This window comes from Cygnus olor, chromosome 27 (assembly GCF_009769625.2).
Source record: "Cygnus olor isolate bCygOlo1 chromosome 27, bCygOlo1.pri.v2, whole genome shotgun sequence".
NCBI lineage: Eukaryota > Metazoa > Chordata > Aves > Anseriformes > Anatidae > Cygnus > Cygnus olor.
In genome coordinates this window covers 4513088-4527229 of record NC_049195.1, presented here as the reverse complement: position 1 = coordinate 4527229, position 14142 = coordinate 4513088, and the positions used below count along the sequence as shown (strand labels likewise).

The window sequence follows — 14142 nt, the reverse complement described above, 5'->3', positions numbered from 1 at the left end:
AATAATGATGATGCATAAGAAATTTTATCATTTTTTTTTCAAGTGTTATTGACTTTCTAGCTAATTTTTTCATGATGTCGAGGTAAGAAATTACCTTGAAGATTAAAGTCAATACGCAAACCTTGAATGCCAGTAGGTATTTGACATCCTTTCAGAACATCCATTACAGTTATGTTTACCTCAATCAAAAAACTACCTCTCCCCTTCTTTTGTATTTCATACTTAGTTCTGCATTACAGCATCATTAGATGAGGTATTTGAGCAGTCTACAGTCTGGTGTTACACTCCTCATTATTTCCAGGGTGCTTGTAACTGACACTGTTGGAGCTGACAGAGTATTGAGTGAACTTAAGTAGGAATATGAAGCTGAATTTGAAATGGCTTAAAAAACAGCAACAAGCAGCATGGTGGTTTAGAGGAGGAAAAGGACAGAGTGAGTTCAGGTATGCGTGAATGTTTTAACTCCTGTTTCTTTCCTTGCAATGCAAGGAATCAAACAGTTCCATCAGCAGCAGTGCAATAAAGTGTGATCGATGATGGATTTGTGTCTTGTTACTGGGTACCATGGTTCTAATAACATGTACAGTGAACATCATACTTGGGAAATTCAGCACCTTTTTATCCGGTGTGTATACCTGCCTAGCAAGCAGTTTTGGTCAAAGATGGCCAGTGGGCTTAAAAAAATGCAGATGAACAGACACAGATGATCAAATGCCCATGTCATGAATACACAACGCTTAATTTCCTCAATAAATCAGTACAAGAAAAATATATTTGAACTAAAAAAGCAGAGTATTTCAGTTAACATACGTACACTAATCCTTCAGAGGTGATGAGCACAGGGTGATCACTAAATGCCCATTAAAATGACATGTACAAAGAGACATTTTTAAATCAGGGGGATCATTCAAGGTTAAAAGAAAACAAAACAAAACCCACCACCAACAAAAAAACATTAAACTTGAACTGTATATTTTTAAGCAGTGCCATAACTTTCTTTATGTCATGATAAATTCTTGCTTGGATAGCATGTTCTGTTCAGACTTGGGTTTCTTTGGGAGCTATAAAACATCCAAACAGTGTTTTCAAGAGCAAATGGTTACTGGCTCTGTTACTAAGTGATCCGAGAAAATGAATACTTTCTTGTGTAACATGGGCTAGATCATAAAATTGACCCTTTTCTGCACATTTTAGTACAGCCCTTGAACAGAGTTTAGCTACTTCTGAACAAAATGCAAAATCCTCTTACTTTTGAAAAGAAAAAAGATGATTTCTTTAAAATGCCCAATTATTCTGTCCCTTGAATCATCTTTGACCAGTTCCTGCCTGATTAAGAGTAATCATGTTTCTATTGTTAGTGTAACCTTTTAAGTGGGAGTGGAAGTCCAAACTTACCTCCCATTTTCCTTGCTGTGTCCTTTTTTTCAAGTGAATACTCCAGTGCTCTGAATTTACTTCTGCGCAATGTGGGATAGTCAAGGCAAACGGAGTGCTGACAGACACATCTGAGGGGCCACAGGTTACTTCTGGTCCTAGAAGAACATCTGTGCCTTCTGGCTGTAGGCTGGTGTGTGGAGGAAAGTAAGACCATCTTTAGGATCTTTTCAACAGTGTGGGAAAATGTATTTATAGTAATGGCAATATAAAAAATTTAAAATATTTTAGTGAAAAAAAATCTAAGTGCTTCATTCATCTGTTACAAAAAAGGTAAAGCGAGCCAACTACAACACTAATTTTCATACAGAATTGGTAGCAGGAGATGAAACTATTAAGCCACATCTACTGAAATCATTGGCTGGTCAGTTTAGGATTCTGGTCTTTAAAATACATTTCAATTTGTTTAAACCAAATGAAACACTAAAATTACTCTATGCAAGTAAGCCTTGTTTTATGCACCAGCTGGTAATATTGCCATCTAATTCTGCCTGCAAAGAATGTCATCTACGATATTTTCACAGTAGTGAAGATAAAACAAATTATGGTTTAAAAGCACAGTCTCATGAATTTTTCCAGGCTGAGCTTGATCTCCCTGCTTTGAAAACACATTCATATTCTGCCAAATGAACGAGATAGGTAACTTACAGTAGACATCACTGAATAGAAATTTTGGGTCTAAATTTAGAAGTCAGCAAAGTAAGATATCCATTACAGTCAGTACTTTCATTGCCATGTCACAAGCTAACAATGGTCTCGCCCATAGAGCTGTGCAATAGCAGCATGGCAACAAACCAACCCTCCCGTACTGCCTGTGCTGAGTGCACTGCTACATTTCTATACCTTTAATTTCTAAGTTCATCTGCAAGATGAAAAGACACAACATTAAGGCAGCAAATTCTGCTTTTTCTTTTTTTCATGTATCATGATTGCTCACTAAGCCTCAGTGCTTCTAAGTGTTTGTAGGATTCTTAGGGTAAAAGAAATAAAATAAATCAAAGTACAAACAGACTCAACTATAACTGCCATTTTTCTCTTTGAGCCATGAGTGTGCATAAGAGTGGAGAGGAGAGGGCAGAGTAGGCCCCACAAAGCATCCAACGCTTGCAGGCCTTGCTGCAGCAAAGCATCTAAGCAATAGCAGTAGCCTTACCATTACTGGCAACACATGGGAATGTGTTTTGTTGCACTAATGTCAGAATGGCTATTCCAAGCACAGTTCAAGCAAAAATACTTGCTTATACAATGGCAAACAATTTTTCACAACTCCCTCATTGCTAGGAAAACACCGATTCTGTGAAAAATTAACGTCACTTAACACCAACCACTGGTACCCTTTGCAAATGGTATTTGAGTTCCTTAAAAATAAAACCTTCCAGCAGTTCCCCCAAATCACCGCTTTCCAGCTAGTTTAAGAAACCATCCAGAGCTTTTTCACAAAGAAAAAAAAATGTCTCAGAAAAACCCTCAAGCCAACTTTTATACATTTTTTTTTTTCCAGTAAGTTATTCTGGTCTTATGATTTCTCTCTGCTTTACCTCAGCAAAGGCTGGTGCCTTCACTTCCTTACCTCTGCTCTATTGCAGCTGCAGGAAGGGGTAACAAAAGCAGATTTCCAGCGAGCAAGTCAGCCCTTAGTTAGTTGGTGCAGCTCTCGCACACAACAGACAGGGCTTTTGCCAAGTGGCCGCTGGTGACAAAGGCAAAAAATACAAAGGCAGGATTGGGGTGGGGAGGGTAGGGGAGGAATTCTGTTGAAGTTGCTTCCAGTACAAAGTTGGACAAGTCATCCTCAATAATGGGAGCGAAATACAGGTTACCTTGGTTTCAGCCTCACACCACCCTATTTACTCCTGGAGGATGTGACTCCAGAGTTTTAGTTACGCTGTTAGTCATAATTCCCATCAAAAATAGCTCCTATTTTTCAAGCCTCCAGAATGATACAAAACACCGCAGGTATTCCCTCCTTGGTGGGGAGAATGTGTGTGTGATAACAGTGGCGTAGGGGCTAAGTCATTTCGTGCACGTTACCTACGCACTGGCTGATTTTTGGCTGAATGGCCCTAGCAAGAAGATCTCCTGGCCAACAGCGCTGGGATCTGCACATCCCAGTCCTGTTACCCAACTGCAGCGAACCACCAGCCGGCAGCAAGTCCCTGCAGCCTGCGCATAACTGCAGTGACGCAGCTTGAGGCGTTCTGGTTCGAGGCACAAGCGAGCAGATAGCTATCCCTGGCCCAGCACAGCTCTGCTCTGGCTTGCCAGCTTAAGAACAAAGTCAAAATTATGCAAGGAGGCAAGAGACATTTCATTCTAACATTTCACTCGCTTGGGCCGGAATCAATAACTTTGTTGTTTCTTTCGCAGACATCAATAGCCTGTACTTTCTGCCAACATCAAAGCATGTGTATGGTGGTTGGAGGTTTAGTTTAGCTGTTTTTCTCCATAAGGAGTCCTTTGGTGGTCTTTATCAACTTCCAGCTGCCAGAAGCACCCTTGAGGGTCTTTGTAGCAAAGCCCAATAACCCTAAGATTTTTTTTTTTTTTTTGTTTGGTGTCTTTTCGGAGGGACGGCCAGCTCCATCACTGAGTTGCTCAGCTACATGAGACACTGAAGAATTTTAAAACTTTTGTCTTCTGTTTAGGATACAAAGAGTTTTTCATGCCACAGAGGATTTTATCAATCTACAGAAAACCAGCTGATAATCTCATGACCATAACTGTAGTGCACAGATTGTTTTTTTCCCCGTGACAGAGAATTCAAAGTTGCTCTATCAGTTCCCCCATCAATCTCTGTTCCTATTACTATGTCTTTATATCGCATACCAACCTATCTTAATAGCTAAATGAAGATTAGAGTAAAAGTGACAGCTAACCCACTTACTAAACAATTTAAATCCGAACAATATGATCCTTGTTGTCTCAAGGCACATTTTATGGTGACCTCAAATACTTGCAACACAGAATTTCATTCTTGTATGCATCTACTGATCTGGTTAACTTTTGTATTAAATTAAACCTCACTGAACATAATTTGATGTGGACAAGACTTCATTCAGAACCTACAACACGAACTACTGCGTTTTTAATGGCCATACATCTTCAGCTTGTGAAGTAAAGAACAGCTTTCCTCTCCTCCTTCTCTAAGCCACTATTTTACCTTTCCTCCACCTCTGAGCACTGTGCCTGTCCAGGTGAACAATCCTCTACATTTTAGGGGTATCTGTATGAGAGACTGTTGAGCAATTCTGCAATGTGGCTTGGTACTCCTTCCTGTCATCTTTGATCACACATACAAATCAGGTACTAAGTCCAAACCGATGGCATTTCCTCCCATCATCAGAGCACAGAAGCCCACGGGCAATAAAAGGGAGCCCTTGCTCCTTGCATGTCAGCACAATCCGCAGCTGTTAGGAAAGTCTGTTTTATCGTACCCAGTTCAGATGGGCGAAAGATACATTGATGTTGCCTCAACTATTTGAAGAGAAATAACAATATTTTAATGCAAAACATAAATGAATGTTTGCCGTTGTCTTACTTTATAGAAATTCGCTTCAAAAAAGAAGGAAAGAAAAACCTTCCTATGATAATTTTCAGTTTGGTTTTCTACCTATGTTTCTGCCCACAAAAAAAAAGGAAACAGTAGGCAAAATCTGCTGCTTGTATTTAATTAACCTATTTTAACTCACTTCTGCAGAACCCGTGCAGATAAAACAGCTGTTTTTTTTCCTCCTTCCTTCCTTCCTTTTACATATCTTAATCTTTCACTGAAAATGATCAAAAACCTATAGCAGCAGATGGGGATGGAATATTAAAGTTTTCACAAAGGAGTTCAGATATCAGAGGGAAAAAAATCAAAACCGATTTCAGATAAATTTTTAGAAAATATTTCTAGGCTTTAAAATTTATAGGCAGCTCTGTATCTTTCAGTTCATGCTTTTCAGTTTCAGTTCTTAAAATTTACCTCCTAAAAAAAACACCACAAGATAAAAAGAATTGTCTTAGTGAGGAAAAAAAAACTTTGCATCTAAAAATGAAGAACATGTTCAACCAATCTTGACAGTTCAACAATATGGCCAGCATTCCATAAGTTTTACTCTTCTTCTGAATCAGGATAGAAATATAGTGCGATGCTACACTTAGACTAAGCAAGCTGTCATCATTTCCTGAATTACACTTAATTACATACCAGTTTGGTAATTTTACCCTCTGGGAGTGTTTGATCAGCTTCTAGCTGAAACCTAGTGAACCAGCCAAGCAAACTAAACTAGGGTTATACTGATGTGTGGTGCTGGCAGGCTCAAAGAAACAAAACAGTTCAGAGCACTTTTGATTCTTTGTAATCTATGTTGTGCAAAATTAAAGCCACTAGGAAGTAAACATTCTATGGGAATAGTGACCAAAAAGCTGTTAAAATAATGTGTTTCTGTAACTGTGCTTATTCCTGCAATTAAAGGGGAAGATCCACTGTAAAACAAGTGACTTTGGGCCAAATTCCATTTGCCTTCTAATGTGGAATGAAGGCAACTGAACCAGTTACAGGGGAATTGATGGACACATCTACGTGTGCAGTTGACAGCAGAATTTAAAGCCATATATCTTAACGGAGCATCTAGTTTTAAAAGGATCTAGAAGTCAGCTAGGTTTCTTTTGTATGGCAGACATTTGCCACATACACAAAGCACCAATATAAAAAAGCAATGACCTGCATTTTTAAAAAAGCTGTTTGTTCTTTTCATCAAACTCCGTGAGATATCCCATCCTTCAGCAGCATTTGCATACTATTTCACAGAAGTACCACGCAAAGATCATTTTTCTTTCATTTATATAGACACATTTATGTTGTGTATATAGCCATTTATATACTGTTATGTCCCAGCAGTGTGGTCACACCAGCAACAGTGAAGACATTCTATTCCTTTAAACAGCATAGACAAGAAATCCATGAAATGACCCAGTTCCACAGATTTTTGCATGTATTAAAGTGTTTCTTTCACATACTTCATACCTGGACTCCCTTTGATTGATGGCAAGATAAATTTCCCATGAACTCTCTTCAGGAATTGCTCCATGTGGTATCAACAGACTGACTCCTGCAACAGAGCAAAGGCAGAACTTACCTTTTGGAAAGACACTGGAGGTAAGGACCGCAAAACTGGCCTCTGATTTACAGCATCTAGAAAGGCCACCTACTAGAGCTGAAGAGAACTCCTCTGAAAGAGTGGTTCTGACTGCAGCATTGTCAGATGAAGGGAAAAATACATCATTAATACGATCCATCCGTCTAGCTATTAACATGTTACTATTTTACAGTCGGGAGTTATACAGACTCGTGTGCCTAAAAACCTCTTGCTCTAACAGAGCTTTTTAAAAGTGGACTTTGGGTTGGTTTGTGTCACTGAATAAGGTGGGATTCGTTGTCTACGTGTGACTGAAGACTCCTTTTCATCCCTGAGTATGGGCAAACTCCGTCTACTTCACCACTTAGATAAGAAGGAATGATTTATGGAAACAAAAGGGACCACAGAGTCTTTCCATGAGGCTGCCATACAGTGAGTACTGTGTAATCCGTGTCATTTTGATTTCCTTAACCTATATTGTAAAGTGTTTGTTTCTGTACCGCATTTCATCCACGGTAGATCTAAACCTAAATATAGTCCCAGTCTCAAAGGGTTGAAAAAGTCTTTGGTCTATTAACAGTCTTCAGAGTAATTTTGTTCCTATAGCAAATGTTTTTATGTCATTGATATCAGGACCTACTAGATTTTTTTTTCCCCCTGACAAATTTACAGCAGGTAAATTTCAAAGATAAAGGTGCTGTTCAGAATTCTCAGTAGCCACTCTAAGGTGTGCACAGTACATAGCAAGGCCATGAAGCCCAGCCCTGCAGTTCACACAATCCTCTGTAGCAAGTACTTTGAAGTAATTTTTGTACTTTTTAATCTTAGGTAACAGATAAGAGACCATAGAGCGCAGTTTTTCTCTTTAATGTATCTTCTTGTTTATGATAAAAAATGAACCGGGTGTATTGGGAATGGGGAATACCTCCCAGTTCTTTCATCAGAAGCAGCAATGCTAGAGTACAAAAACATTCAATTAGCTAATTATAATTTCAATGGGAAAAACAGGCTTCTTTTAATTCCAGTACTGATGCAGCCGAGGCAGCACACTTTTCAGCCAAGATTCGCTGTACAGTCAAGCACACCAAAACTCCTTACAAATCAAAGTTATTTGTGTTTCAAAATATACGAACATTTTCAGTAACAACACTGGTAAGGTGCCCTTAGTTGTGCTGAGAATGAGGTTCACATTCTCTTTCCTTGCAGTGAAATTTATTACTGTGATCTCAGAATGATTACAGAGATTCAGCTGTTGTTACATTTGCTTGAAGCCTTGCTTTTAAAAATTTCTTCCATAGTGTTTTACCATCATTAAGTGGCAAGTATTTTCTCATTGAAATCTGGAATCAATGCAGGTATTTCACATCATTTGAACAGGGGAGAGGTTAATTCTCCTATGCTGTTGATAAAACCCACAAAAAGCTGGGAATTTATCTGAATTCTTTTTAAAGAATTCTCAATTCAGAATTTCAATTCTCATTGCCAAGTAATCAGAAATGTTAAAAGTACCAGGGACTGTGCAGCTTCTCAAGTTGCTGTAACCCTAGGCTGTGGATAAATTAATTTTAATCAGTTTGTAACAGTAAGCTTTACTTAAACCAAATTTAAAATGCACTCTCAGCTTACAGAGCTTAGAGACAGAATGAAATTATCTCAGTCTCACCTCAGTGACCTATTATCTTGCAGACCAAAAGGAACCGCATACTGAGACTGAATATATCTAGCTATCTGCATGATCAAAAGGCAAGTTTCACTTCATAGAGGAACACTTAATAGACTGTCTAGTAGCTTCATGCACAGGGACCCAGAAGATCCCATTCAAGACAAAACATACATCTTTGATTAAGGGAAGGGGAAAAAAACCACCAAAAACTGTTACCTTGCCAGGCTTTTATCTGATTCAGCAACAGAACAATCTCCTCTACATTCTCTATTTAATTATTCTTTTCCTATTTTTTCTTTTAAATAAATTCCTCTTAGCGGTACACATCCTGTCATCTGCATAGCTCCATGTTTACAAGGCTTGATCATGGTTTAAACTTTGCTTGAAAGCTCTTTGTGCTTTTGAGATCAAATCTGTTACTTCTAGGATTACAAGGAATTTCCTAATGGAGAAACAACCTAACCAAATTAAGCTTTTAGTTTATATACAACATAGCTAGTGATTCAAAGTGATATGATTTTACTTTTGATTCACTAATATGAATTAGAAATTAACAAGGATGCTTTCTACCGGGTGGCAGTGAAATGAAACCATTTCACAGCACTCTCAGTACAGGAAGACTACATTTCAAATGCTCTGAATATGTCATACATGCAGAACCTCAGCTAAGCTGCAGCACAATTGGCCTATAATTTACAACTGACTGGCAAATTTGATCTTACATGAAAACAGGGAAAAGGAAGTACATGTAGATCAAATATGCATTTAAATAATCTAATTGATGGGACTATCATTACTTTAAGTAGCAGCATAAATGAAGGACTTCCTCGTTCATGAGTTAGTGCCTGTGGCTTTGTAATATTCATTCCTGAACATAAAGAAGTCTGTGGAGAAATGTATTTATTCTATATGTCGTGCATGATTGTGCACTAAATATTATATCCCAGAGTTACATACTTCTATAAATCATCTCTAAATACAGACCGTGTTTCTTATGCTAACCTTTAAAACACTGATTTTATGAAACATGAAGGATAAGGCTTCAAGCATGCAGTTTAACCAGTAAAGAGCCAAGCCTGGACACACGAACCAAATGCAATCAAAGCTGAGTTTAAAGGAAACCTTGAAAAAAGATCAAAAGAGTTGAAAAGATAAGCTGTTAGCATGCTGCTGGAAAATGATCTTAACATCCTTCATTAGATTCTAATTTGTTGTCGTACGTTTTCACCTAATTTAACAAACGCTGTAAGTATAAAATTCAGTCTCACAAAACTCTGAAGTCACAAACAAACTCTATCTACTTAAACAATGCAAATTGAGCATTTTTACTGCAATGGTTCAGTGCGTAGCCCAGCCTTGAAATGGCAGCTGACTTTGAAGTGCCCTACTACAGAACTTTGTCAAGCTATTAAGCTAAAAGAAAGAGAAAACCAGAAAGCCAGACGTAAATGCTAATAAAAGCCACACTACAGTTTTCATTGAGAGTGGAAGCTATTCTCCAGAGATGTCTTATTTGTAATATGCTGCAGACTGTAATAACATAATGAAGTCTGACAGTGTTAACGCAGTCAGATGCTGATGCATGTAGACTCTGCTTTGAATATGACCCCATTAGCTAAGATCCTGATCCAATATCGACCTCCTTCCTGGTGAGTGCTTCATTTGGATCAAGATCCAAGTAAGCAACAGCTTTGATTAATATGACTTACATGCTGAAGACATCAAGAAAGGCAGTAATCTGTAGCAGTTCAAATAGGCATAATGCCTTTTTAAAATCTCATCCCAAGCTTTGTTCTGATCATAGTCATCTCCAGTGCGGGCAACATGCTATAATTCCCAACATTTGTGTTAAGGAAGACCCTACTTTTTTATTTATTCATAGAATAAATGAATAAAACACTGCATCAGGCAAAGTGAGTTTCATCTAAAATTAAGTACGTGCTTCTAATAAGAAAGGATCTACCCACCTGTGTTTGGAACCACTAAACGACCACCCAGGTGTCCAAAAATGGCAGTTGTCTTCAGCTCACTTTGTGTTGAAATAGAAGACAGGTTCTGAATATATGTAGCCTTGTTTCTAGCCTGTATCGTACCAAAAGCTCTATTATTTCCATGAGGAAAAGTTCCAGAATGTGCCTTTCCATGATATTCAGCCCTCTCTGTCACCCCTAGGGAAACCATGAATGAACTGTGAACCTTGACTTTGATGTCTGAGAGGGGGTTAAACAGCGAAGACTCCGTCATTAGCTCCTTGTCCATCGGGTCCTGCAGGCAGATCGGTCCACTGTACGTTCTGCTCACTGTCAAGTCAGGCTGCATGGATGAGTTCAAAAGCAGGGAGTTACCTGGTGAAATGAAGTGGATCAGGCAGTTAGCCCCTGCATTATACAGTGTGCAGCAATGCCCGGTGAAGCATCTGGACAGCATGTAGCTGGAGAAATGATATTAGAGAAAGGGAATGTCCCATCGTTTTATGTAGATCTTCATAAAGCACAGAGAAGTGGTAAGCTGGACTCCTGGCCTGCATTCCTGGTCATGCAGTAATTTCGGTTACAATCTTGAAATGAATAAATCCCTTTGATTTTAACTATGCCCTTAAGCTAAATGAGCTGCATTTACACTGAGAAGTGAAAAAATAACATGCATATGGGCTTAGGCATCCTAGGAACCGTGACTCATATCCTAGCCATATAACGATCGGTGTTCTTTTTTAAAAATGGCAGATTTGGTGGAACTGTTGGTATACTGTATGGCATTGCGTGTGCACCTGCTTCAGTGCCCCATTAGTCCAGACCAAGTGTCAGCCTGTATCATGGTACCAAGCACGCTACAGCTAATTCCTTCCTCCTTTGCAATGTCTGGAGCTTGAATCACTCTGTCCTTAAGAACTGCCTGCAAATAAAAAATCAGGTCTGTATTTCACTGTCACTTTCAGTGAACCATTAGATGCAGGTTTAAATCCTAAGCAGTACTCAGCTGTACTTTGATTTCCCCATCTATATATAAATTGGAGTTAGACAGGTAAGACTTAGGAGATCTGGCCTATGTGCATCTAATACTAACTTGTTTGATGCACTCAGTACATACTGCAGTCATGGGAAAAAGAATTGCATTTGGAGACTAAAAGCTCTCCCTGTTTTGTTCTAGTATTAAAGAAAAATACCGTGGTAGGCATTGGAAATTTACATAATTGAGCTTTAAGATGTTAAAATCAGAAATCTATTTCTGGTCCTTCCAGCATTTCCTTTTTGTTTTGCTCTTCCCTCCTCACATTCTCAGACAGAGAACATTATATAATATATAATTATATATAATGGAATATAACATAGGGTATATTATTATATCATATAATTACAGAGGGCAATGTTGAAAACCAGATGAAACAATGTAATAGATCCAACAGGTACTTGATCAGTGTGTTTCCTGCACTTGAGGCAATTCCAAAGTGCATGAATCCAAGCAGGAACTTTTGGTTTTGAGTGCATTATTATTTTTTCAAATTAAAACCCACTGGGTGAAAACACAACTTCATGCAGACCTTTTCAGTGAGCTTACACAAAAGGATAGATTTTGCCTGAGGGAAACTGGGTTGAACAGAAAGTGGGACAAGAGAGTAATAGGAGGATGAATACCCCAGCTATACGTCTAGGAGCATTTTAGATCAGAAAACACTGGCTACTGTTAGAACCTGAATTCTTTACATGGTTTGGTCTTTTTTGTTTGTCTTGTTCCTTTTTTTTATTTTTTGTAGCAAATATAGGATGTCTCAACTAATTTTCTAAATGACCTGTATGTCAACCTTGAAAACTTGATCCTTTTAAAGGGACTGCAGGTTAGGTAGCTAAAATTATAAATAAATTTCTCCAAAGAGTAACATTTGGATCATTTCAGTCTGTGTAGTTGCACGCAAAGTAGCACAGAATCTCAGATTACAGACAAATGGCCAGTAACAGCTTTAGCATTCAAGAAGTTGCACTATTTTTATTTTTTTTCAGCAAGGTGCTGCATTCTGTATGATTTCAGGTGAAAACAAACAAATATAGTTCTGATGGTTTGCTTTGCAGCTTCACTTTCTTTTTAAAAGTGTCATTTCAAATGCCCACTCTCAAAGTACTTTCAATAGTTTTGCTCTCAATATATTAACAGAAGAGATTTTCCCTGTACATTACCCAGTTTAGATGGCTTCAGAAGAAACAGACTGCATCTCACTGTTTATACACTTATCTAGTGCTCCTACAGACCCAGCTGAATAGAATTACACAAAAGCCTCATTTTTTATTGTCCTTTCTACTATCTATTGTCCTTCTGTCAGTACTGTGCTCTCCTTTTGTAGCAAACTGAACAGAGAACTGGCCTTTGTTTTAGCTGAATTGTTTAGTTTACAAATAATCATATTAAAAAAACCCACAGACAGAGAACCCAAAGTAACTGAACTAACAGCATCCCAGCACAAGAGAAATTTGCTGTCTCAGATGTTTTCAGTGCCCAGAACTAATATTTTTGAAACGTGAAATCAAACAGTTCGTTCCCCAGCCTCAAAACAAGACTTTCATGGCAAACTGAACAACTAAGAAAAAAGTTATTGAGGCATTTGTTGAGAATTACACGACTAATTAAAGACTTGAATTTTTAAATGAATGAGTAAACATCCTTCAAGCCTCCTTGTCTACCAATCCCTTCTAGCAGTTTCTTGCAATTTATGCTTGGTGAGAAATGTCTTTCAGAAAATAAAGTAACTGTAAAAACAAAACAAACAAACAAAAAACCCAACCCTACAACACGTTTCACTTTTCTGAAGAGAGAAGAGACATGGGGACACTTTCACATCTCACCAACACACCCACCTACCTACCACAATAAGGCAGGTCCCGATGTTATAATGTCAGCACAGAATTAAAGAAATACACTATCTTAAAATAATCCCCATTTTATCTCCCTCCCTCCACCTTTTTGTCCAAAGTAAATATAATTTCAGAAACCACCTGAATCCTGCTTTTAGTAAAAGGTTTTATTTCTTCCATATTTTATTGTATTGGTGGATTTCTGAAGTCTTTAAAAACTAAAATAAAAATCAATAGATGTTTACATGCCTTTATCTCCGACAGACCTCAGCCTATGCTAACAGCAACTTACAAAATATGTATAGCTGGGATTCTCAAATTAATGATACAATAAAAATCTAATCACTTTTAAGGGAATAAAGAAAACAGAAGAGCTGAGTAGGAAGGAACTAAAGACAAATACATTTTTTCTTTTTTTTCTTTCCCTGTGAGTCAGAAATGTCAGCCTAGAATCTAGTGACAGTATTTGTAAAGCACTTAGAGCGTGGTCAAGAAAGATTATATGTCCAAGTTGCCACGACAAATCAGTAGCAGAGACCGCAAAAGACGTTACTGTTCTAACCACCAGATCCTGACCCTCGTACTGTAGCCACCTGTCCGTGGCTTTGGGCACGTCTGCTTCGCATTACGGTGGAATGCCCGCCCCCAGCCCGTCCTGAGCATGAGCTTAGTATCTCTTTGTAGCAGGGGCTCTGGAGAGAAGAAAATGAAATCACAACACTAACCTTGTCTGACTGTTTTAAAATTAAATGTCTGGAAGCCTCCTGTCAGTGCAGATGAATCAATCACATCCACGCCGTACTCACTCTGACTCCGTCTGTAAAGGGTAACGCCGACCACCAGCACAGCCACAGCGATGACTGCTGCTCCCAGGCCGGAGTACAAGGCAATGTCACTGGCATTCTCTATATCTGAAGGGAGAAAAAGCGGGTTCTGAGTCAGCCACGCTCATGAAAATGCCCTGGCTGGTCCCAGCTGGCCGTGAGCAAAGGGGATCGTATTTATATGTAGCCACAGACACGTGGCCAGGGAAGTAGAGCTTGAGGCATAAATGCAGAGCAGATCACAGGAGGAAACTGTGCAC

At 38.6% G+C, this 14142-nt stretch overlaps 1 protein-coding gene and 1 long non-coding RNA gene across 12 annotated transcripts in view; one reads left to right on the top strand and one right to left on the bottom strand.

Annotated features, from left to right (window-relative positions):
• The window catches only part of LOC121060341, a 98082-nt gene extending 95471 nt beyond the window's left edge, over positions 1-2611 (top strand). For all 3 annotated transcript variants that reach the window (XR_005814794.1, XR_005814792.1, XR_005814793.1), the window contains 2 exons: positions 302-443; positions 1430-2611. This is a non-coding gene — a long non-coding RNA (uncharacterized LOC121060341). The remainder of the gene's footprint in view (positions 1-301; positions 444-1429) is intronic.
• The window catches only part of UNC5D (unc-5 netrin receptor D), a 214688-nt gene that overhangs the window by 9353 nt on the left and 191193 nt on the right, over positions 1-14142 (bottom strand). For 8 of the 9 annotated variants that reach the window (XM_040538038.1, XM_040538039.1, XM_040538040.1 and 5 more), the window contains 4 exons: positions 13784-13969; positions 10185-10562; positions 6443-6527; positions 1396-1564 (listed from right to left, as the gene is read on the bottom strand). In XM_040538038.1, the coding sequence (XP_040393972.1) occupies positions 1396-1564; positions 6443-6527; positions 10185-10562; positions 13784-13969 (818 nt within the window). The remainder of the gene's footprint in view (positions 1-1395; positions 1565-6442; positions 6528-10184; positions 10563-13783; positions 13970-14142) is intronic. The other variant, XM_040538037.1, reaches the window with a different exon arrangement.